Here is a 22,909-nt window from a genome sequence, read left to right as displayed (position 1 = left end):
CGCCGAATACGACATGCCGCTTGCAACGACCGGGATCCACCAGACACGACGGCCATCTGCAGAGTATCTGGTTGCAGAACATCCCATATTCACGACCAGCCAGGCGCGAAGCCCAGGCCGCCAAGTCCTAGGACGCCATCAACAGTCACAGCCCGCGGTTGCAAGCAATTCCACAATGAGTCCCTCCGCGCATATATAACATGCGCACAAACCCGCCCGCAAACAAGCACACCTCCCGGCTCCCAGCCCATCAACGGCCCCAAGAAAAGAAGAGAGACACAAAAGCACCCGCAATGGCCCTCCACGGCAAGACGGTCCTCGTCACAGGCGCGGGCGGCGGTCTCGGCCGCCAAATCGCAAACACCTTCCTCGAGCGCGGCGCCAACATTGTCATCAGCGACATCAGCGAGCCGCGGCTCACCCAGGCCCGGGAGGAGCACGCCTCCCGCCCAGACAGGGTGCTCGTCCTCCAGGCCGACGTCACCGACGAGCAGTCGGTCGCGCAGCTCGTCGCCGCGGCGGCCCGCAAGTTCGGCCGCCTAGACGTGGTGGTCAACAACGCCGGCGTCATGGACCGCTTCGAGCCCGCCGGCCTCTGCAGCAAGGCGACCTGGGACGCCGTGCTGGCCGTCAACCTGACGGGCCCGTTCCTCGTGACGCGGCACGCCGTGGCGCAGATGACGGAGAGACAAGAGCCGCCGGGCGGGCTCGTCGTCAACGTCGGCTCCAACGCCTCGCTGAGGGGGCTCTCCGGCGGCGCCGCCTACGTCGCCTCCAAGCACGGCCTCGTCGGGCTGACCAGGAACACGGCGAGCTACTACGGCAGGAGGGGGGTCTGCGCCGTCGCCCTGCTGCTGGGGTGCATGGCCGAGACCAACATCCACGACGCGTTTGCCGACGGCCTGCACAAGGAGGGGCTGGACCGGATGCACCACACGCAGCCGGACTGTGAGGCCGTCCCGACGGAACATGTGGCGCGGTATGCGGCGTTTCTAAGTGAGGGCGATACGGCGCGGAGTGCCAACGGGAGCTGTATCGTCATCAACGGCAACTGGCCAGAGGTATAACGAGGCTCCTGAGGAAGAGGATGACATTGGGATAATATTATGTATATTTAGCTCTGTCGCATCATGCTAGCACAAGTCTATGTGTCTCTTTATATCATTTGGATTGTTTTACAAGAACGCCTCCCATCTTCTGTCGATTTGTTTTCTCCGAACCTAGGCACACGTTAGCTTGCTACAGGGGTCGTAAGGGGAGGGTGAGCATGACAGACATACCACTGGTGCCAAGAACAAGACGCCAACAAACAAGGCCGCAACGGTGCCCACCAACGTCACCTTGTTGAAGCCCTTGCCCAGAATGTCAAATACGCCGCTAGGAGCGGCTCGGGTGCCGAAAATGTCTACACCGTAGGCGAAAAGCAAGCTGGTGCTCTCAATGACGGCCGGCGTGGCAAGAATCTCCTGCACGCCGAGCACGTCTAATTCGTGTGAAACAATGCCCCGCCCGTCAATCTCAAACTGAGGCGTGTACCTCATCAACGCCTCTGCTTCGACCTCGGCGGACGTGGGATCGCGGTCGACTGGACGGCGGGGATCAATGATGTGTCGGGACACCGCAAGGATGCTGTTGCTATCTGGCAGGTATGCAAGAAGCTGGCGGCTAGTGATGCCCTGCAGGGTCTGGGTGACAGACAGACTCTTCAGTTGCTGAGAAAAGACGTATGCTTGCGAGACCACATGGGGCAGAGGAACACCAGTGGGGGTGTCGACGGGGTTCAGAGACGAGAACTCTGCAGCGTCTCCGAGGGGCCCACGGTCGTTGGGCTCGGGAGACTCATACAGATCCGAAACGGCAACCTGGAACCCCTTGATTGTTCGGTCGGTACCATCGTTGACGGTGTAATCGCCAAAGAATGTGCAGGCATACCAATTTTCGGCCATGGCACACGACAGGCCCTTGGTGCTGTCCACCCCGTTATAGACCTGAGATGCAAGCACTTGGCCAGAAATGATGTCCAGCAAGTGAACCAAAAGGGTGCTCGTGGCCTCCTCAATGGCGGCAACCACAACGGTATTGGGATTGAAATACTTGTACGCCACCTTGCGATCTCCGAGAACACGGCCAATCGAGGAAATCGGATCGTGGCTAGGTGGACTGGCAATGTCGACAATCTTCTGACCCTTGCCGACCTGGAACTGCCAAATATCATCCTTGATGACCTCTCCATCTTTCGCAGTAAACTTGACGCCCTTCACGCCAAGGCTGCCATCACGGAGGACAACGGTATCATTGGGGATGGTCCCAATAGGCATGTTGGGTACTGGAAGTCCATTTGCACCAAGCGAAAGCAGCCATTGGCTGGATTCATCGCCAATGACGGCAGTGGAAGCAACCTTGGTGAAAGATCCAGCTTGATGGGCTTCCAGGATCTTGCCAGTGGCGGACGCGATGGTGGCACGCTCACCGTTGGATCCAACAACGGTCACCTCGCTCTCGGCATCCTTGGCCACGATGCCCCTGATAGCAAGAGATTCGCCAGGGTCCACGTTGAATACAGCTTGTGACCACAAGATTTTGCCCTGGCGGCCAGTATCGAGGCCATAAAAGCGACCTCGGCGTGTAGCCACGACGACAATCTTACTGAATCCAAATGTATCGCGATGAAGCCCATCCTTGTGACCGGTAAGATCCGCGCCAGAGATGCCATCGATGATGCGCTGGGGGAGGCGAGCAAGATAAGCAGGAAGATGCTCCAAGTCTGCAATGTGTCGATTGACGCGGTGAATATAGGCGGCAACAGGATTGGCGTGAGCCTCCTCGGCTAGCACTTCGGCAAGTCTCTCTGCCTCGGGAATTTCAGCCCAGACAGCTGCGACGGCGCCAGAGAGGCCTTCGTGGCGAGTCCAGTCAATTTGGCCGTTCTTGATCAGAACCCAGTCGTCTGCATCAGTAACAGCTGCCGAACGAATGGCAAATTCCTTGCCGCCGGCCTTCTTGATGACTTCGGAAACCGCATGGACAGCAGCGTGGCCATCTTTGGGCAGGTACGGCCAACTGGTAAGAATGCCATGGGACTCGGAGGATACAATTGAAATATCATTGGCTGTAATGCGAGTGAAGTAGACATTGGCAGCATCGGAGCTGGTTGAAAAGGCCCCCGGGCCGGAAAGATGCGGCAGCTCATATGCCTTGGAGACCTGCCCGCTCTTGAGATCGGTGTGGTAGACGATGGCCTTGTGGCCAGTCTTGGTGCCAATATGAAGCAAGAAATGGGGCTGAGACTGGGCGAGATGGGGAGCATGGATACGAAGAGTCTCCGTCCCGTCGGGGAGAGTAAACTCCTGCTTAGTTTTCGTGCCCAGCACATTAATACTAAGCTTGGAGAGGCCCCTGCTTGCCCAGGCGGCGATGGGCGCAGCCGAGTTGGCGCCAACAAACATGACATCCTCGGCTCCATGGATGTCACCCTTGTTGCCGACGGACCAGTGATCAACACGGGCACCAGTGGCCATGTCCAAAGACGTGACCTTGAGGTTATAAGAGCCGGGCGAGCCATGTAGACTGAGCACGTAGATGTTGGCTATGTTGGTCGAGACCTGGACAGGCAGGTCCTTGCTCGTCTCGCGAAACTCCCAAACGACGGTGCCAAGAGCGCCGTGTAACCGGCGAAGAACGGTCACGCCGTCCTCGTCAAACAGCGCCAAAACATCTTTCCTCGGGGATTCGGTCAATTCCAATATTTCGAGGTCCTTGACGACACCCTTGAATTCCATGTCCCAGATATTTCGGCCCGTAAGAGCATTCCACGCCTGTACCTTTGGTCCGTAAGCCGACGTGACCCAATTCTCGCCTTCCGGGGCTCTGAGATGGCCGCCTCCGTTGGCGATTCCATGGCTAATTTGCTGGCGCCATATCAGCTCGCCGTTGCTGGGATTGATGGCGCCAATGACGCCAACGTCACCGAGTGTGTAGAGCAAGCTGGCCTTGTCCTCCTTGCGCGGTCGGTGGAAGAAGGTAGTCTCGACCTGGGGCAGACCGACGAGGGAGTAGTGGAAATCGATGTCGCCGACTTCGTCTTTGAAGACTGCGCCTGCGAGCGACGACAGGCCCAGCAGCAGGGCTGATTGGAGAGTGCGCCGCATGTCGAGAATGAGCGTGAGCGGCGACGTCGTGCTTGAGCTTCGTCCCGAGCTGGCGAGCTGTGGCAGCCTGTGGGGGTGCTGGCGTATCCAGGTCAGAGCTGCTGGTTGCTGAGTCAGCAGACAGCTGCCTAGGGTAGCCCATGATGATTGGAGTCTGGTTTTTTGTAAGCGTCAATGATGTACGCAGTACTCGGCAGAGCGGAAAATATTTCAGAGGTTGTGTTTTTTTTTTTGTTGTTTTTTTTTGTACGAGACCTCTGGTTATTTACATTAGAAGTTGTGCCGCATTTGACCCAGTCCCTCTTAGTATCGTTGAAGATGGTGAATCTTGCCATGCTTGCGGGAGAAGTAGCTGGCGCCTTTGGTTATACTAGCGTAACAACTCTCAAGTACTCTGTAGTTGCATTCCATACGTCACATAATTTCAAAAATGGGAATAAAATCAGCATTGTCATTTCCCATCATTAAGCAAAACCACACACGAGGCTGCTCTACCTCCGTCCCGATCGCTCACCTGCAAAACGGCGTCAACGTGACTTTGTGTTACATTGAAGCCGTAAGCCGTAAAGGCTCCCACTAGACCATATGGCACGTCTTGCACCGACATCAAAAAATTCCAGTCATCATCACAAGGGTACTGCGAGTGTCATTTACGATGTATGCATGAGCCGCGAGAGGCCCAGGCGTACATGGGCAGATTTGGGGCTGCTTTGAATTGCACTTCGGGTTGCTATTCAAGTATGTACGGAGTACCTAGGTACTTGAGTACGTATCCATTTGATGTAAGCTCTTCTGCCATGGTTATTGCTGTTGTCGCCAACCAATGAATTGTGCCATCTTTAACCTATGGCGACAACACTTGCGCCCTACGCCTAACATAGTCTGCTCACACACCAACTCTCACAGCTCCTTTCCAACGTCCATCCAAGAATTTATCATTGCTGGACACCAGACGGGCTCATCTCGCCGGCACTCGACGCCCAGGCCAAGTGTCTCACACGCCACCCGTCATGACGTCGCAGCCCCGTCCAACTCGGGCCAACTTACACGCATAGCACGGGGTCACGACACCAACTTCACACAATACAAAACACCACCTCGCCCACCATGTGAGCCTCACGCTGGTCCGGCGGCTACACACACCCATCATGGGTCAAGAACTGATTGTCCCGCATGGCGCAATGTCCGGAATGCCATCCGCCTGGTTCGCCTGGCTTCATCCAAATCCCCGGCCATCTCCATCATTTAAAGTGCCGTGTGTCCGCGGCTGTGTTCCGACCAAATCACTACACCCAAGACTCGATCCGAATAGTGAAAATTGCCCGCCGTGAGAGCACAAGTTCAGATCTAAGCAGCCTTTTCACAGCATTCAACCAGGCCCAAATGCCCGGCGTATAGACCACACGCCTCAAATCCCAACAGACATGCCCAACAACGCAGCATACCACATATAACCCCGATGGCCGAAGAGCATCCCTTTTCGCAAACCAAGCCCCTACTATCAGCCTTCTCATCCACGCCGATCCCGAGCCTCTCCCTCTCCGCCGCCGGCCTCCTCGCCCTCGCCGACCTGCACACGGTGGCCCAGCGAACCGTCATCACCGGCGGCTCCTCATGGCTCGACGCCCTCGTCCTCGCCCCCGGCCTGCAATACCAACAGGCCGTCGACGCGCTCTCCCGAAACAAGGACCCCCTCCTCTCCGCCGTGCTCCAGCGCCCGCCCGGCCAAAGCGAGACCGTCTACAGCGTCAACAACGCCGCCATGGCCCAGTACATCCGGCGGCTGTGGCAGGAAGCCAGCCCCAGCGGCACGCCCACGCTCAACGTCGGCGTCACCAAGGGCCCGACGCCGCGCCAGCAAGCCGAAGCCATCAGGCGCGCGCTGGCCAGCCTCGCGACGAGACGTGTAAAAGGACGCACCGCCCACGCCGAGATAGACTGGCTCAGCCACGTCTTCTACCTTTTGAGCCCGGTGCTGACCCTCGCGGCGAGCACCTTCATGGTCCTCCTCGCCGACTGGTGGGGCCTGTCCTTCATCGCCGCCCTCATGGCCTCGCGCATCCTCAACATATACTCCATCAAGCAGCGCGCGCGGCCTTCCCCCCTGCCCGTCCTGGACAAGGACCACGACGGCGAGTACGCGGTCCACCTGGGCGACGGGTCGCGCGTCCTGCTCCGCGGCCTGGGGTCCGACATCCGCGCCATGACGGCCCAGATCTGGCTGCGCCGGCAGACCGTCGCCGAGGGCTACCTCGAGGCCGCGGCCAAGCTGCTGGTGTACCTGGTTGCCGCGTTCAGCGGGAACCAGACGCAGGCCGGGGCCATGGTGCTCATGGCGCTGCTGGTCTCGAGCGCCGCGCTGTTGGGGCTGAGCAACGCCCACGCGAGGGGGCTCCAGGTCAACGGGAGGACCGCGAGGTTGCAGGACATGGGGCTGGCGGCGGCGGGGGATAGTGAGCAGGGCGTCGTGGATGGGAGGTTGTGCGAGGACTTGCCGGACGAGCGGTTGGAGGGGGGTGCCGCTGGTGCGTCCTGACTCCTGAGTGTGTTGGATTAGTGGCGGGGGGATATGGGAATACATATGAGGTATGTGAGGTAGAGACGTACACATCTCTCACGAGGTATAGAAGACGAGGACGAAGCGAAACAGCACCATTTTGCAGGCCCTATTGTACAATAACCGTATACAAACAGAAATACACGTTTATATCCATATTCACAATCCCATACGTAGCATAACAAAAATACCCGTGCACTCCCAAAACTTACAACGCCTTCCCGGTAATTTGGTTTTCATCTCGATTTAATAGGCGTCATGACAAACCTTGATGTTGCCACGTATACGGGTGTGCACTATTTATATATCATAAAAATCGCAAGACGCTAAACGACCTACTCATTCGCTGGCTGGTTGTCCTTCCTTTCTTCTCCGTCTGCGGGCTGAGGCTCTGGGATTGCGTCTGCCGTTGGCGGCTCGGCTGCGGGGGGAGTAGGTGCTTTGGGGGCTTCTGCTTGAATGTCGACAGGCGTTGGTTCTAAAGCTGGCTCAACTGTGGGTTCTTTGGTGGGCTCATCTTTGACTTCGTCTCGGGGATCTTCCTTGATAGGCTCTGTTTGTGCTACAGCTGGTTCCTCGGCTTTTGCTTCTTCCATGGGTACATCTGCTTCCTGAGCTGCTGCTTCCTCATGGGACGTCTCCTTTGGCTCTTCGGGCGCGGACACGGGCTCCTCGTGAGAGACCTCCGGTACAGTGGCGGGTGGGGTCGGCTCTTTGGCTTCAGGGATCGGTTCTGGCTCAGGGACAGGACGCGAGACCTCGGGTTCGGGAGCATCGGTGATAATGGGATCCGGCCTGGGGGAAGAAGCCTCCTTGGGCGCATCTTCTGTCGACACTTCCACCTCTTCTGGTTTCGGTTTCTCGGGCTCCGTTTGAGTGTTAACCAAAGGCGTGTCCACTATAGACTCTGCAACAGGAGAGATGTCTTTTGGCGGTGAAGGCTCCTTGGGTTGCTCTTCCATGGGCTCCGCTTCTGCCACAGCTGCGTCCTTTGTATCCTCCACGGATGCAGTTCCAACCTCTGATGGAGCCCCGGACTCAGAGAGGGGGAACCTGACGGACGCAGAATCCTCAGGTTTGATGGTGTCTTCAGTCATGACGGAATCGTGAGGGTGTAATGGCGGGCGATCGGAAACAGAGGCAAAATCGGATTGATGACTCTCCCTGCTCTTGTCTTCGCTGTCTGAAACTCTGTCTTGGCCGTCGTCAGCCTTTGGGCTGGAGATGTTGCCTACTTGCTCAGGCGGAGGCGGCAGCAGAGCTTCTTCTCTCAATGCGACATCGGGGCTAGCTGTCTTCGGCGGTGACGGGGCGTTCTGTCTTTTTTCCGCTTGTTCCTGCTCAGCAAGCCTTTGAATTTCGGGAGCTTCTCCAGCTGGTGCGTCTCCTGGAGGCACATCTACATGAGCTGGAGCCTTGTCTTCCTCTCCAGCAACTGTGGATGCAGGCTCAACAATCGTCGACTCCACCTTGGACTCAGCATCAGTTGTCTGGCTCTGTTCCATTGTTAGACTGTGCGCGCTGGCCATCCCCGGTATTGCCGCAGGCTCCAGCCCGGATACCGGCGCAGGCTCAACAGCTGGAGGGAGGGCCTCTTGCGTCTGAACTTCGGTAGGAGACTGCATCATCACGTTCTTCAATGGACTGCCCTCAGGCCTGGGCGAGCTGGTCGCAAGACTGGCGAGAGCCGGCGCTAGGGTGAGGGGCGGTACCACTTCCGTCTGTGTGATGCCATCCATAGCGTCAACGACTGGCTTGCTTGTGGTCGGAAGCTTGGCTTCTTCCACAACATCTGTCATCTCCTCATCCTGAATCTTTGAGTCGTCGGCATTATCACCCTGGTGATCAACATCTTCTTGGTCCTCGTCTTCTCCTTCCTCACCATCATCTCCCTCATCATCATCGTCATCGTCATCTGCCATTTCGCTATCGGGGTTAGGGGTACTGGCGCCCTCTTGAGCGATACCCTACCACGTCCACAGTTAGTATCCAGATACATTGTACATGTCGTAAGGGTTCTCACATTTTCTCCCTGGCCTTCAATCTTGACAACAGTCGCTGTACCACCACCAACTGGAGCGACGCCAGCGGGCTGGCCTTCACCAGGGAGTGGATTCTTGATCTTTTTCTTTCCACGTCCAGGGCCGGCCTTGGACTTTCTCTTAGGCGGCGGCGGTCGTCGTCTCGGGGGCGGCACTGGAGCTACAAATGCCTCCGCAGCAGGAGCAGGAGCAGCCTCAACACGCGTTGAAATAATCTCTCCAACTACCTGCTGACCCTCGGCAAGCGTCACTTCCTCCGTGTACGGATTGCCCGCTGCATCTATTCTTCGCACAGTTGCCCTCGTGACGGTCGGTCCTGTCGCCTTGTCTTCGATAGTCTTGCTCGCAATCGTGACGGTGCCCTTTCTCCGTTTAGCCAGGTGAGATAAACCTGACCCTTCGTTGTTTCGTGGGATCTGCTTCCACAGCTTAATAGAAAACCCTTTGACTGTAGTTTCCTCTTCCTTCTTCTCATTCTTCTCTGCAGTCTGGGGGATCTCGGCTTCGGCCTCTTCTTCCTCGGCGGGCGCAGGTCGCTTGTACAATTGGCCGGACCGAGCGGCGCGAAGGAGCTCCTGGCTATGCGGCGCTAGCAAAGCCGAGTCTTTTGGCATGCCGTGGAAAAGTTCAATGGCCCAGACGTCGTTTTGTTGCATAGGCTCTTGGGGAAGTGGTGGCGCCACGTTCACCCATTCCTGCCGCCATTGTCGTACGGGAAGACCTAGAATATCATTAGGAGATGTTCGATTCGATGTTCAGATATTCCCAAACCTTCAAAGTCATCGTGTTCGGCGTAACCGCTTCGATTGGCGCGTCGCGTCTGAAAAGGCATGTTAGCTGAAGTGCATCATTGCATCCTCGCACCTGGGCAGTACAAACTCCTGGCGCCATTGCCAAGCAGATATGAACTGCTCTGCAGTAGACCCGTGAAGATGCGCTATCGCCTGGCTGTATGCGCAAACTGCAGTCTTTGTATGGAGATGACTTGCAGAGACAGACCAGGTCGTGAATGCGATGCGCCGAAAGGGTACACGTTCGCCCGTTTGATGGGTTGTCTGTCAAGATTTGGGTGAGGCTAGGCGCGACAAGGCCAATTACGAGGCTGCGACTTGATGACATAAGCACAGGACAATCCCTGCATCGGCAGCAGGATGGCATTGCCGCAAGGGGTCGGGGCGCGCGAGAAAACTTTGCCATGTTGAAACTTGAGATTATTTACGATCTTGATGTTGCTGCAAGGGTCCAAGCCTATTTATTGCCTTTCATGGAGGTGCAGTCGCAGTCAAGGGCGACAACTGACCAACGGCTCCGTCACGCCCTGTGCAGTCAAGAGATACCAGAAGATATGCGTAACCATGTTGCAAGAATAATCGTTGAGATGTGCTTTTATTGCCTCCAGTTCTATGCCCCAAATCTGAAGTGACTCCTGCCCCAGAGCTAGTAAAGATGCTCAAGCTAAGGTATCCGTTGTATTTTCAATGTACAGTCATAATCCGCCGCCCTACTATACAAGCTTCAAGCAGTATTCACTGAAGCGTCCCTTGTTGTTATCTCAATTCCAGCTACAGAATCATCAGCATTTGGATTTTGTTAAAAGGCCCGTGGCCTCATGGATGATGGATGCCTACCCTTGTTCCTTCTGCCTAACCACCTCGCCGTCCTTTGCGGTATCCTTGCCCTGCCAAGTGTCAGTTTTGATTGTGCTCTGGATCGCCGCGTCAAGATGATGACGTACCGAAATGCCTCCCTCGACAACTAATCGATCCAGCTGGTAGAACTGCCCGATGACCGTTTGTCGCTATCGATTCACAACGATTAGTATCTAGTCATAATCGGCGCGTAGCGGCTACGTGTCGCGTTGCATCGCTAAATACCTTCATGACCTGAAGTTCCTTCAATCCCTTCTGAACCAGTTCCTGCACTTTGCGCGGGTCTTGGATGGACATGTTCTCTCGAAAAGCATCTCTCGTTCGGCGCTTCGCGTACTCTCGAAAATTGTATGCTGAGAATTGTTCGCCCTGCCGTAATAATTGGCGATACTAAGCAAAACACTGCGTTAGACTTTGAACCTGAGCGACGATAATCGGGCACAATCTTGCACCCGATGCGGCCTGTGTGCGAAAATGCCGGATACTCGGGGAATTGAATGCAAGGTGAATGCGAAGGGTGTTCCCGATAATCGGAATCCTCCGGTATGCCGTTTTGGAGGATTTTTCATTACTCACGAGAGATCGAACTTGTTGCGGCATGTCACCTTTCAAACTGCCAACGAGCGACATTGTGGGAGGGTGCGTTTTGATGTCGTTGACAACGAAGAAATTCACCGGGCTGGAGGGATTCGAGGCCTGGCTGACGTGAATGACATTTCTGGGGGCAGCGCTTCGCTCGGGTGGAGAATTGTCCGAGCCCGATTATCACCGAAAATTGACATGCTCTTGACTGGTAGACCGTTGGCGTCGCCACTGGTCCGACTCCACAGGAGTTTCGTCGAGCTACTTACATGGCGTCGTCATTTGCTTCTCGCAAACATGGTGATGGAGAAAGAGATGGTCCATATCACTGTCCTCGAGTGGTATGGTAATGGATTGACGGGTGATTGGTGCTGAGGCTTTGGATGGTACAAGTGCGACTCCAGCAATGCCATGCATTTCACGAGAGATGCAAACCTCCTGCGGTGTCGTGTCCTGTCGTGGGTATCATATTTATTTTGTTGCATGCAATGCCGCCATCATACGGAACACCGGCCTCCAACTTTGTTGTTTCCCCTTGCTCTATCTAGTAGGGACTACTTGCAGGTCAGCGCAACACATGGCTCTTTGAGCCCCATGATGAGACATTGCGTCTTCATCCTGGTACACTCGCACAAATTTTGTATTCCGAATAACCCTCAATTCTCCCCCTAGCACTAACAGCCGTGAGCTTCAAGGCGACTGTGTTACCCTTGTACTGCCTTGGCCGAGAGCGCGACAGGTTGATCCGTAGGCTGTAATTCTCATCCTACCCTCACTACCCCTAAGTTCCGAAATGGCGCTTTTCCCGACGCCGCCTTTTGCTTTGCCTGACTGCTAGTGGACAATTCATGATGTTTTTCCACCATCGCGATACTGCATCGTGGCTTTTTGTAGTTCCTTTTGCTCCTCTATAATGGCTTTCAACTCCTCATTTTCTTTGAGCAGCCTGGTGTCTTCTATGATACCCGAGTGAGAATTAAGGACTGAAGCTGTGGCGCTCTCAATCACATCGACAGGCAATCCTGTCGAGTTGAGCATGTAGCTGAACCGGCTGTCCTCTCCGAAATCCCCTTCCAGCTGAGCAGTGATGGAGTATTGCCGCTGACTCTGATTGGGTTTCACCACGCTTGCAACTTTGCACGGCTTCTTGGGTGATAACAGCGGCACGTAAACAAGATTTGTAACGGAAGCATTGAGATTCGCCAGCTCAGTTGGATGGGAATTGTCAATCAGACTCCACTGGAGAATCTTTCCTTTTGTATGACCCGTCAACACTGATGTACCATCGTGGCTCAATGCAAGACAAGATGCGGGACCGTCGGCTACATCCGAAACTCCTAGAGGAGCATTTACTTGAACAACAATCGAGGCAAGCTCAGCGCTGCGAGATCCGACCAGTGGCTTGTCACCAAATAGCTCAACTAGATACAGTCCTCCATCTTCAGCGCAGGCAAACAGAGCTCGAGCAGAGGCATCGAGAGAGACACAGAGTGGCGGAGACGGGAACAATAGAGTTCGAAGCACTTGGCCTGTTTGATAGTTCCACAAGATGCACGTCTTGTCAGTGCTAGCAGATACACAAAGGCTTGTTTCAGCGTTGGTGCTTGGCCCAACAACCAAGTCGGTGACGGCGCCACGATGGTTAGACAGTGTCAAGTCGGGCTCATGCCCTGCGTCAGCACCGAGCTCAAGAAGGCGAGATAAAGACCAAACATGAATGTTGGAATCTTCTGATGCCGAAAGCAGATGATAGGGGGTGACGGCTAGACAAGTGACAGCTTGCACATGGCAAGGCGGTGTAGTAACTTGTCTGCCGGTGGAAATCTGTCTCAGAAGGTTAGAAGAAAGAAAGAATGAGTGAATCAAGGCAGCATGGCAGGTTGAAAAGGATTGTTGCGAGGAAAAAAGAAAACTGCCCACTAACCTCCCATAGAATGAGCCGTCCTTCAGATGTACCCAAGATGAGAACGTCGCCAGCAAGGGCTAGACTACGAATTCGCTCGGGAAAGGCTACCAGGGTTTCTTGATTGCCACGCAGCCGGGAATAGACATGCACATGAGCCTTTTGATCCTGAGCAGCAAATATGTGCGTATCGTTGACGGCGATGCCATGAGGCGGCGCTGAACTCTTCTTAAAAGTAGACTTGATTGTCCAGGAAGGGGTCAAGGAGTGGCCGTATATGCCAACATCTTTTGAAACCGCCGTATTGGCTGCAATTGGCGGTCCGCAGATGGAGGAGAAAATCTCCTCAGACGGCATGTCGAGTTGAATTGGCGTCGCGATTTTCGAATGTGATGGACGCAGGGCCTGCACTAGCCTTGAGTAGCAGCACGAGGCGCAGCCCCGTGAAGGCAGAGCCAAGAAAACAAGGCAAGACAATCGTCAATGCCGACAGAACGTGGACAAACGGTACGAAACCAATAAAAGCCACCTTCAAAGCCAGGCGCGAGGGCATACGCTGGAGGCAATGCGTCGTTGATGCTTTGTTTCTGGGCGGCTCCAACAAAAAAGGAAGAAAATTGAATCCATCCGCAATGCCATCGAATCACCAGCCTCCAGTGCCATGCACGACGGCCGAGCCCCACACAAGCAATTGAGAGCTTATTGCGGGTTGTGGATTGCCAGACCCACGGAACGACGAAGAGGTTGAAATGTGAGGATGGCTGGTTGGATGTCAGACAGCGACATGCCAGCATGGCAGACACTGACGGCCCAGCATGACAAGGGAGGGCGAGGCTATTGATTGAGCCATACATAAGTCGAGACAAATGTGATGAGCGCGGCATCACACTGCTTCCTTCATGCGTTTTATTCTGCTGGCAAACAGGAAGAAAAGGCGCCAAGGAAATTTTGCCTCTTGCGGCAGACATGATGTTCAGTGGGGCGACTGTACAGTCGTCGCTAGAGGGCCGAGTTCCGTTTCACAAGAATCGAGGAGGGGCAGAGGCGTCGTTGGGCCCGACTGCTGTAAGCTTGCACCGAGTAGTTATCGTGTTGGCGTGTTTGCCATCAGCGGCACCCTTTGCATTGTATGCAGTCAATGTGCCACAGAACGGGGACATTGGGAATAGACATGCGACCGATTGTTAGGACATTTGTCAATTGCCCTTGCAGATGAAAAGCTTGCTTGTTTGCTTACGCGCATGCGCGATGTGCTTGGTCCGGGTCAACTGAGGGCAGGTGCGACTGCTGTCTTCCTTCCTCCCCCGTGCCTTCGAGACTGTGGTGTAACTCGTGATGCCCAGATAACTGGACCGAATTCACCATCTGCATACTCCGTACTCTGTGCCCTGCATCTGCTGTGCTACATCTGCTGTGCCGGAGATTGACGTCCATTTGCACATTCTTTAGATCCCTGAACGCCTAGACTATCAACCCTCACTTGGAGAGGACTGCCGAGTACGCAAATTCACCCTTTCTTCTGCCAAGTCGCTGTCCAGCCATCAACATCATTGCTTTATCCACTTGTCATCTTATCCGCCGTTGAGTGTTACCTACCTCATCATGAAACTACACTCTTTCCGAGCGCCTGCTTGCTTTTTCGGTTCTCTTCCTAGCCAGGGATGGCTCTGATCGATCAGTACCCCCTTGCTTCTGTCTCAGCCGCTCACATCTCCGCCCTGCGTCTTGTTTACTGACCAGTTGGCTAATACCCGCGGCTCTGTGCTTTTCGCTTGACCATGTGCCATCGCTCTCGCTTCCCTCGCACGTCGTCATCCTCGGAAGAATCATGCAATGCCCCCTTTTGCCAACTAGTACAGAGTACTAACTACATACGACCTGCAGCCAGGAAAGCCTAATGGATGCAACCTAACAAGACAACTCCCTGCCTTCCAGGAAATGATGAGAAAAACCTTCAAACTGCACCAGGTCTCGACAAAACGGCGCGAAGCCGGTTGCCGTCGTAAGCCATTGCCAAATTAATTGCTCATACGGGGGGTGCTGGTGAAGGAATAATTACATGGCCGAGCTCCATGCCACATGGCAGCCCTGTGGATTACTCTCGCTTTCACGACTTAAAGACTCTGCGAAAAGACCCCTGTACCACCAGAGTCTTGGACACCAGCGCTCGTTTGGGGCGCTTCGATGTGGCTTGCTTTGGCGAGGGACTGTGGTGGATTTGCTTTTATAAAATGCAGCCTCACCGTTAAGGGCACCAAGGGCAAGACCAAGAGGTTTTGCTGCATGTTCATTAAACACGCCCTGGTTTCAGTATTGCGCACAATAGATCCGTCAATTGGACTCGCGTCTCTTGAAAGAGCTGTTGAGAGCTGCCTGGTTACCTGGGACATTGTCCAGCGTCATTGTTACACACACTGCTAACCATTCAGTAGGCACTGCACGAGCATCATCACAGAAGCTGTTGCACCAATTGCCGAAACGCTATGCTTTTTGGACTTCCGCGGTAGGCTAGGCGCTGTTGCTTGTTTCTTTTTCGACAAAGTATTCAACGCCTCCCTTGATGGTGGCATGTTGAAGGGTCTCGTAGCGCCACTGCGACTTTGCTTTTGTATTTTGCGCACTGTTGTAGTTTTGCTTCTTTCAACCCCGGCAGTCATCAGAGTGATATCAACGTCCGCCCAACCTCACCGCCGCCCTACGATGCGTCATAGAGGGTGCTATAGTCCCTCCATCGCCCCTCAATATCAATATCCTCCGCGAAGACACAGTGCGACAGTCTTATGATTATTATTGCCTCGCCTGTATCCAAAATGAACGGGCATCCTTTCGCCGCGGCATCCAAATCCACTGCCGGGGCGTGAACACAAGATCTGTTGTTTTCTGTCTCTGCATGTTTCTTCCTTGATTGCCAGTGTTTCGCTATCCTTGGTCTGTGCATGGTTGTTTGTTCTGATTGTATGGTCATCCAATTATCGATATAACAATACGCCCCCATCCCCAAAATCCAGCACGCTTGCCTTGCTTCCTGGGCATTGCCTTTCTCAATGCAAATACCTGGAAGTAAAGAATCGGCGTTTACGTCTCTGTTTGGCTTGAAGCTAATTCCCATTGGAAGTGAATCGCAAGCGCCATCGACTTCTGGCAGTGAAACGCCCTCAACTGCGAGGTCGTCACCATCAAGTGGGAGGAGAAGGTCTGTGCCAAGCATGAAGGATCTGATTCCACTTAAACTTTCACCGTCTTCTTCAAGTGTTTGGAGCGACAGTCAGCCTACGCCAGCGGACGAAGGCATGGCAGATCGTGCGGCCGACTGCCTACCCGAGGTCCTTGCTAGAGACTTGGAGTTGTCGGCAGCTGTTTTCGCGGAGAAAAAGATGACAGCTGGGACCCCCGTGTTTTCACTTTCTGCTGAGGAGCGAGCAAGGTTACGGGCCAGCAGGATGGCCTTGTATTCGCCATATCTAGCCGCTTCCGCGAGAGTCCATTCGCTTGATCCCATTGAGGAAAGGGATTCCACGACATCATTTGTCGACCAGGAAGTAGAGTTTCCTGTGGAAAAATATGAACTTGATTCCGAATCATCCAGCACAACTAGTCACTGCAGCTCGGACGGCGCCGAACCACCCGACTTCCGCCATCGCGGTTCCGTCGCCACGACCGCAACGTCCTTTGCGTCCGTGGCCTACAGACAGAAGAATTCGCTTCTTCCTGACAATCAGTATGAATGCAGTTGGATCGAGGGCGATTCGGATGGCGAGGATCATGTTGACAGCAACACACAAGACTACAATGTGGGATCACTGTCTCCGAGACCACAAACACCGCCATGCTCTGAGTTCAGCTCTTCTATTACTGAGACAGACCCGAATCTCGACGTATCAAACCCTTGGATCCATACTCACAACTCCTCCCACCGGAAATCACACTCTGTTAGCGGTGGCTTCCCGAGTGTGCCAGTTCAGAGGCAACTCTCCGGTAGATCTCTGAGCGTGCCGGTGCGACCATCAACGATGAACGGGCCAATAATAAAGTCTGCCGAGAATGCATTCAAAAATGATCAACTTCAAACGACGTGTCCGACCCAGTGTCAATCTTTGAAAACAATGCGGCGCACTCAATCGCTTCGGACCAGTGCTACAGACTCGTCCTTTCCAACTCATCGGCTACAAAAGCCGTCACTTCAGCCAGCCATCTATCTAGAGACCTCACTCGTCACCAACGCATGCTCCGTGTCTGATGACGAAGGCTTATCCCCTGTTGCGAATCGTGACTCTGCCAAACCCCATGCATATTTCGTCCGGCCGCCGACACCGCCGCAACCTTTGCGGAGTGTTCAATCGTGGCTCAACAGCAGCCTGCAGCCATATCCCTGGGCATCGCACGGCGACGAGGCTGCAAGAGCTGTGCCCTTACCACCGGATGCTATCGAGACACTGCGGGTGTCGGTGGCATGCTTCCCGGAAACGATGCTCTTGACGTCTAGTCTAACCGTCGAGACCATTCGCAGCTATGCGAAGAAAATGCGGCATCCCGTGACAGAAGCGCTCAGCATTGCCGGGGATACATCCATCCAGCCACCAAGAAAATCGCTCTGGCGCAAAGTCATCGACTACAAAAAGGGGCCGCAGCCATCAGATTGGAAAACAACGCCGATGTACTCCAATTCACGCCAGCGAAGTAGCACGGATTCAACATCGTCAGAGGAACTGGACGTGCCAAAGTCGTGGACTCCAATCAAGAACGTATTCGGGCACTGTTCTGATTACATTTGCGACGCCATTTATGCCCATATTGTGTCGTACAATTACGTCTCGGCCTTGGTAGCACGCAACCCCGCGCCAGTTGCTGGCAATGGACGCACCAGCTCGATGAGCACGAGGGACCAGCAGCAGCAGCAGCAGCAGCAAGATGACATTCCCAAGAAGGCCGCGTCCTTGCTCGGACTCACAGCCTCAGCTTCCGCAGAGGCAGCGGCCAGCATGGGCAGATTCCCCAGGCGCGTGAGTTCGCCTCTGGGCGAATGGAACAAAGAGGGCATCATGACCAGCCGCAACACCACGCCCAGTAGCCAAGACAATGCGCTGCGGGTGATACAGAGCGGCCTGCTGCAGTGCATCGCCAGACTGGTAGCCACGGCCAAGCTCATGGCTGAAAGTGACACCGGAGAAGAACGAATGGTGGACATGGGGGCCGAGGACGCAGATATGTTGTTCATGAGAAGCCTGTGTGAAATTGTCCGAATGGCCGAGGAGGCGTCGTGAGCCAATACGTCTCTGGCGACTCCTCATTGTTTGTCCTCTTCCCCTTTGTAGTAATTCTTCCTGTTTCGTTTGTTAGCGTCTCGTATGGTTTGGGCGGTGGTGGCATGCGGATACCCCGGCGGAACGGTAGTGGTAGCGAAATTATAAAATAGTATCAACGTCTTGGAGACACATGGCCGCAGGATAATCCCAAGCGCAAGAATCTCCCCAGAAATAAAAAGAATAACAAGTATCCGTTGCCCAATAGTCCCGCTGGCCCGTATTGTCGATTCCCGGCATCCTCCCCCCCCTCTCTCGCCGCCGTCGCACCAACGTGCCTCCTAATGTCACCGATCAAACGCCCAGCTTGGCCAGCGCCTCCTCGGCCTTGGCCCTCCAAACCCGACACAGGTCCATCTTGTCGCCCCTGGGACACGGCTCGACAATGGCCCTCACGTACCTCACGACGTCCCAGACGGCGTCAATGTCGGGGTTGGTCGCCTCCCACCACTTGTCGACGCCGCGGCGCTCGAGCTCGCGCTCAAACACGGCCCTCATGCGGTACTTTTCGTCGTGCCCCTCCTGCGAGTAGACGCCGTTCCAGAGAAAGGCCCGCACGGGATCCCACCGCACGACCGGCACCACGCCGGCAAACTCCCAGTCCAGGACGGCCGTCAGCTCCCCGTCCTCGTCGACCATGACGTTGCCAAAGTGCAGATCCTTGTGCGCCAGCACCATCCTGGTGTGGAGCCTCAGCCGCGGCAGCGCCCCCGCCAGCGCCGCCAGCCGTGGCACCAGGTCGCGCACCCAGCCCAGCCGCTCCCGCACGCAAATCGCATGCACAAACGCGCCCACGAAGCCCTTGACAAAGTCGGCGTGCGACGCGTACGGGCCCAGCGCGCCAGGCGCCCCGACCGGCACGTCGGTGCCAAACTCGGCCTCGACGTCCGGCAAGAACCAGCAGGTATCCTCGAGCAGCGGGCCGGGCACCACGTCGCCCCCCACGAGCTGCAGCCCGCCGACGTGCGGGAACGCGTGGGCGTGCAGCTCGACCAGCACGTCGATGAGGCGGCTGACGAGCCTGCGCCTCGCGGGCTCGGGGAGGCGCGCGTAGACGCCGTCGACGCTGCGGCCCGGCATGCGCTCCAGCAGGGTGAACTCGCGGCCGAGCACGTTGCGCGGCGTGCAGTCGTGGCGCACGACGCGGACCTCGTTGGCCGTCTTGAGGTACGGCGGCGCCTGGGGGCCCGACACGCGCAGCACCAGGCTCGTGCCGCCGCCGCCGGGGGAGCGCCGCAGGTCCCGCAGCTCCGGGGGCGGCGGGGAGGCGTAGTGTATCAGGTAGATGCGGTGGAAGGCGGCGTTGGCCTCGAGCGCCGCGATGGACGTGGCCGGCGGGAGGGAGAGGAAGGTGAGGAGCGTGGCGATGAGGGCCGGGTCCACGGGCGGCGGGAGGCTCGTCCCGGGCGCCATGGCGGGGACTTGTCCTTGTTTGTATTTAGGAGAAATACATGAATAAAAGAGGTGGTGGTCGGAGGGCTCTGCAACGACAGCCAGCTGGTGTAAGGAGCTTCGGAGCCTCATGGGATACAAGGCTGAGCGGAGGGGGTGGTGTGTGACGGGGATCCACAAGACCGGCCGAGACGCACGGCGGCACCCCGTCCGTTGGCAAACGTCAAATCACACACGGCCCGTCAGGCCGATCCCTGTCCGTCTGCACCCCTCGCGTCATCACGGTCATGCAGATCAATTTTTTGTCATTGCCGTCTATACTAATGCCACAGTTGATGCGGCCTCTCCGTAACGCCCGTCCCGAACAAATCTATCCTCTATACATATAAAAATGGTAAGAAGCTGGGTATAATGCTAATTCGCTGCTGTTACAACGCCATAAACCAATGGATCCTCCAACACCGCCTTCAATTCCAAATGCCGCCCGCATCCTTTTTTTTTTTGTTCTTTGTGCGGGTTTTGTAAGCCCCGTTACAACTGCCACGCACCTTTCTTGTCGCCAAAGAGCTCTTCATGCCAGGGCTTCTGCCCACTCCGCTGACACACGCCCTCCCATTCGATGGAGGCGAAAGAGCCGCCAGATTTGGCGTCAAGAGAGGCAGGTTCAAAGACCTTGACCATTCTATTGCGCAGGTCAGACTTGGGCGTCCAGTACTTTGTCACTTGGCCTCCTTCTTGTGCTGGAATTCTCGCCAGCGGGCGAATGGTGTCTCCGGCGTCCATCGGGAGGAGCGCCCGCGCGACCAGATTGCGCAGTTGCGGGTAGAACCACATCTTGCCCCACCACTCCCTCAGACGGGTCGACTTGAGGTTGTCCACGTACGCGTTGTGGTGGATGCCCACGGGGGCGACGCCAAAGAAGAAGTCGGTGTAGAGCGACGCATCGCCCCATTTGATGCCGGACAAGTGCTCCGACCCGACGCCGGCCTGGTCGAGCTCGGCGGGCACACCGTTGACGCGAACCTCGCCGTTGGGAACGCCGGCCCTGGCTGATTCCCGCTTCAGTGCCTGCTTGTCGTTCATCTGGACAAAGTAGCCGTCCTCTTCGGCAGAGCATGTAGGCGGGATCGTGCCGAAGCTGTAGTCTAGGCCGATGCCGTACTCGAATCGTTCGCCCTTCAGTGCGGCCTTGGCGATGCTGCGCACGTCGGCCGGCAGGCGGGAGAGGTAGTTTTCTGACGCGGTTCCGTTCCAAGTGGTGCCCAGTTGGCGCACCCATTCTCGCCACATTTCCTGGTCGCCAATCACTTCGCCAAAGAGGGCTTGGTCGCTCCAGAGTTGTCTTCCCCGGTGGGCGACGGTTTCGACCTTGGCCTTGGCGCGGATGAGAGCGTCGCGGAGGGAGCCCATTGTGCCCATGATCATGCCGCTGTTTACGCATCGCGGCCGGATCTTCTTGAATTTTCGGGCCGGGTCCAAGGGCATGGTGAGAACCTTGTCGGTGCCGTGGCCGTACATGTCGGAGGGCATGGGCGACTCGGGCCAGTGTGAGTAGTGCGGATCGGAGCCGGAATCGCTTCTCGGGTGGCAGTCCTTGGCTGCTGTGACAAGGATGGACTGCTTGGGCGGCTGAAGGGGGAAATCTGTTGCAAAGCCTTGGGCGTCGTCCCACTGCTGCCGCACCCTCTCGTCGGCTTCGCGGTTGAGTTGGTGGTAACGCTGGATGAGCACCGAGGGGGGCAGCTGGAACCAAATGTCGTAGGCGTCGACAAGAACGGCCAAGTCGTCTTGGTGGACATCGCCGTCTTCGCCCTCGGCCAGAGAGAGCATGTTCTCGATAACCGATAGAAGACTCTCAAGTTTGGCAATGTGGCTGCCGGCCAGGTGCCATTCAGGGCGGTTGAATTCACCTCCCCAGTTCAATAAAATTGGTGCTGGATAGCCCAGGGCCACGGCTGACATGACAGACTTGCATAGATTGATGTGAGGCGAGTCGGCGGGCATAAAGATGCGAAGACGGCGATCGCCACCAACTGAGATGGAGCGATTGCCGGGTTGCAGTGCCTGCAGTTGATGCGTTGTGAGGACCTTGTCAGGCGGCGGGCCTTGACCCGTCTTATATCCGAGGGAGTCTAACGAGGGCTGTGTATAACCGAGTTAGTGGGCTTTGTTGAATAAAAATGAAGTTGTCGTGGCGTGTCCAAGTCCGAGGCAACTTACAGCCAGGTAATGAGCTGCGAGCCCTGCAGCTGCCAGCAATGCGGTTCCACCGACGATGCATTTGGCCAACCTGCCCGCCTTGGAGCGACGAGGAGAGGGCAAGTCATTCAGGCAAGTTTTATACTGAGGAAGCGGGCGATGACCGCTTGAGCATGTACCAAAGTTGAATCGCATTTTGGCTGCCGTCGTGGAAACGCAGCGTGGTTCCACACGACACCACGATAAACGAATGTCGAAAGTGAATGACGGCTGGAGCAACGAGAAGCAAGGTGACACGCAGAGGAAGAGAAAAATAAATCAGGGTTTAAAGACGGAAGCGGGTGGGAACAAGGCCAGGTGGTCGGAGAGATGGCGCGAGACAGGCTTCCCGGCTGAGAGAGGATGAGACCTCGGACGGTTCTCTGGCGGCTCTCCGGCCGAGGCGTATTTGCACGATTCAAATACAAATAGTGTAAGACGGCTCCAACGTAAATGATGAGGACACATAGTGAAATGCAGCTGCAGACAGGGTCCGGGGAGACTAATTGGACTAGCATTGCGGCAATAAAGCGTGGGCGGCCACCGGCAGCCATGGACGGCAGCACGAGCACATGCAGGTAATCCAGTCCCACCCCTGAAGTATTCTTCATGCGTGACCAAGCAGGGTATTAATTAATTAATTAAGTATTCAAGAATTTATAAAAAATTAAAGTAAAACTTAAAATATATTTTATAACTTACATATTTATTTTATATTTTCTAAATAATTATAAGTTTATAAAATTTTACTTTATAATTAAATATATTACAAGCATAATACGAGTATTATATAAGCGTAAAATCTGAAACAGTACTCCGTGTTAGGCTAAAGAAAAGCTACATGTAATATAGTTTTTTCTGAAAATGCTCTGGTCACAGCTAAATTAGGTGGTGTGATTCTAGATTAAGTAGCCTTGTTTTCCTACTTACCCCTGTCAGGTCACGCATGAAGAATAATTCAGGAGGTGGACTGTACAGAGTGTCAGCTCTATCTCTTTAGGTGCCCAATGGCTCCCGGGGGCCCCCCCCCCCCCAAAAACGGCGTTTACCCCCCTAATAGGCTGCTTATATAATACAAGTGACCAAGTAAGTACGTAA

At 55.4% G+C, this 22,909-nt stretch overlaps 8 protein-coding genes across 8 annotated transcripts; 3 read left to right on the top strand and 5 right to left on the bottom strand.

The window, feature by feature from the left end:
* Nucleotides 1-200: 200 nt before the first annotated feature.
* Nucleotides 201-1,067, top strand: MAA_09788 (uncharacterized protein; the record flags this gene model as incomplete). The annotated part of the gene is made up of 1 exon (XM_007827786.1): nt 201-1,067. One exon carries the CDS (start codon nt 201-203, stop codon nt 1,065-1,067), a length of 867 nt encoding a protein of 288 aa, XP_007825977.1.
* A 108-nt stretch (nt 1,068-1,175) lies between these two features.
* MAA_09789 (DUF1620-domain-containing protein) lies at nt 1,176-4,148 on the bottom strand (the record flags this gene model as incomplete). Its single annotated transcript, XM_007827787.1, has 2 exons — nt 1,176-1,220; nt 1,281-4,148. The coding sequence occupies 2 exons, from the start codon at nt 4,146-4,148 to the stop codon at nt 1,176-1,178; spliced, it is 2,913 nt and encodes a 970-aa protein (XP_007825978.1).
* A 1,459-nt stretch (nt 4,149-5,607) lies between these two features.
* MAA_09790 (uncharacterized protein) lies at nt 5,608-6,684 on the top strand (the record flags this gene model as incomplete). The annotated part of the gene is made up of 1 exon (XM_007827788.1): nt 5,608-6,684. One exon carries the CDS (start codon nt 5,608-5,610, stop codon nt 6,682-6,684), a length of 1,077 nt encoding a protein of 358 aa, XP_007825979.1.
* Nucleotides 6,685-7,040: 356 nt separating this feature from the next.
* On the bottom strand, nt 7,041-9,638 carry MAA_09791 (proteinrelated to apopolysialoglycoprotein; the record flags this gene model as incomplete). Its single annotated transcript, XM_007827789.2, has 4 exons — nt 7,041-8,672; nt 8,729-9,468; nt 9,519-9,567; nt 9,627-9,638. 4 exons carry the CDS (start codon nt 9,636-9,638, stop codon nt 7,041-7,043), a joined length of 2,433 nt encoding a protein of 810 aa, XP_007825980.2.
* Nucleotides 9,639-11,824: 2,186 nt separating this feature from the next.
* Nucleotides 11,825-13,238, bottom strand: MAA_09793 (U4/U6 small nuclear ribonucleoprotein Prp4; the record flags this gene model as incomplete). The annotated part of the gene is made up of 2 exons (XM_007827791.1): nt 11,825-12,802; nt 12,903-13,238. The coding sequence occupies 2 exons, from the start codon at nt 13,236-13,238 to the stop codon at nt 11,825-11,827; spliced, it is 1,314 nt and encodes a 437-aa protein (XP_007825982.1).
* A 2,849-nt stretch (nt 13,239-16,087) lies between these two features.
* Nucleotides 16,088-18,142, top strand: MAA_09794 (uncharacterized protein; the record flags this gene model as incomplete). The annotated part of the gene is made up of 1 exon (XM_007827792.1): nt 16,088-18,142. One exon carries the CDS (start codon nt 16,088-16,090, stop codon nt 18,140-18,142), a length of 2,055 nt encoding a protein of 684 aa, XP_007825983.1.
* Nucleotides 18,143-18,475: 333 nt separating this feature from the next.
* On the bottom strand, nt 18,476-19,594 carry MAA_09795 (Aminoglycoside phosphotransferase; the record flags this gene model as incomplete). Its single annotated transcript, XM_007827793.2, has 1 exon — nt 18,476-19,594. One exon carries the CDS (start codon nt 19,592-19,594, stop codon nt 18,476-18,478), a length of 1,119 nt encoding a protein of 372 aa, XP_007825984.2.
* Nucleotides 19,595-20,104: 510 nt separating this feature from the next.
* MAA_09796 (uncharacterized protein) lies at nt 20,105-21,967 on the bottom strand (the record flags this gene model as incomplete). The annotated part of the gene is made up of 2 exons (XM_007827794.1): nt 20,105-21,715; nt 21,794-21,967. 2 exons carry the CDS (start codon nt 21,965-21,967, stop codon nt 20,105-20,107), a joined length of 1,785 nt encoding a protein of 594 aa, XP_007825985.1.
* Nucleotides 21,968-22,909: the final 942 nt, after the last annotated feature.

Source organism: Metarhizium robertsii, assembly GCF_000187425.2.
Source record: "Metarhizium robertsii ARSEF 23 chromosome Unknown MAA_Scf_8, whole genome shotgun sequence".
NCBI lineage: Eukaryota > Fungi > Ascomycota > Sordariomycetes > Hypocreales > Clavicipitaceae > Metarhizium > Metarhizium robertsii.
The sequence above is the reverse complement of the archived record's forward strand: the minus strand, read 5'-3'. Positions and strand labels throughout refer to the sequence as shown.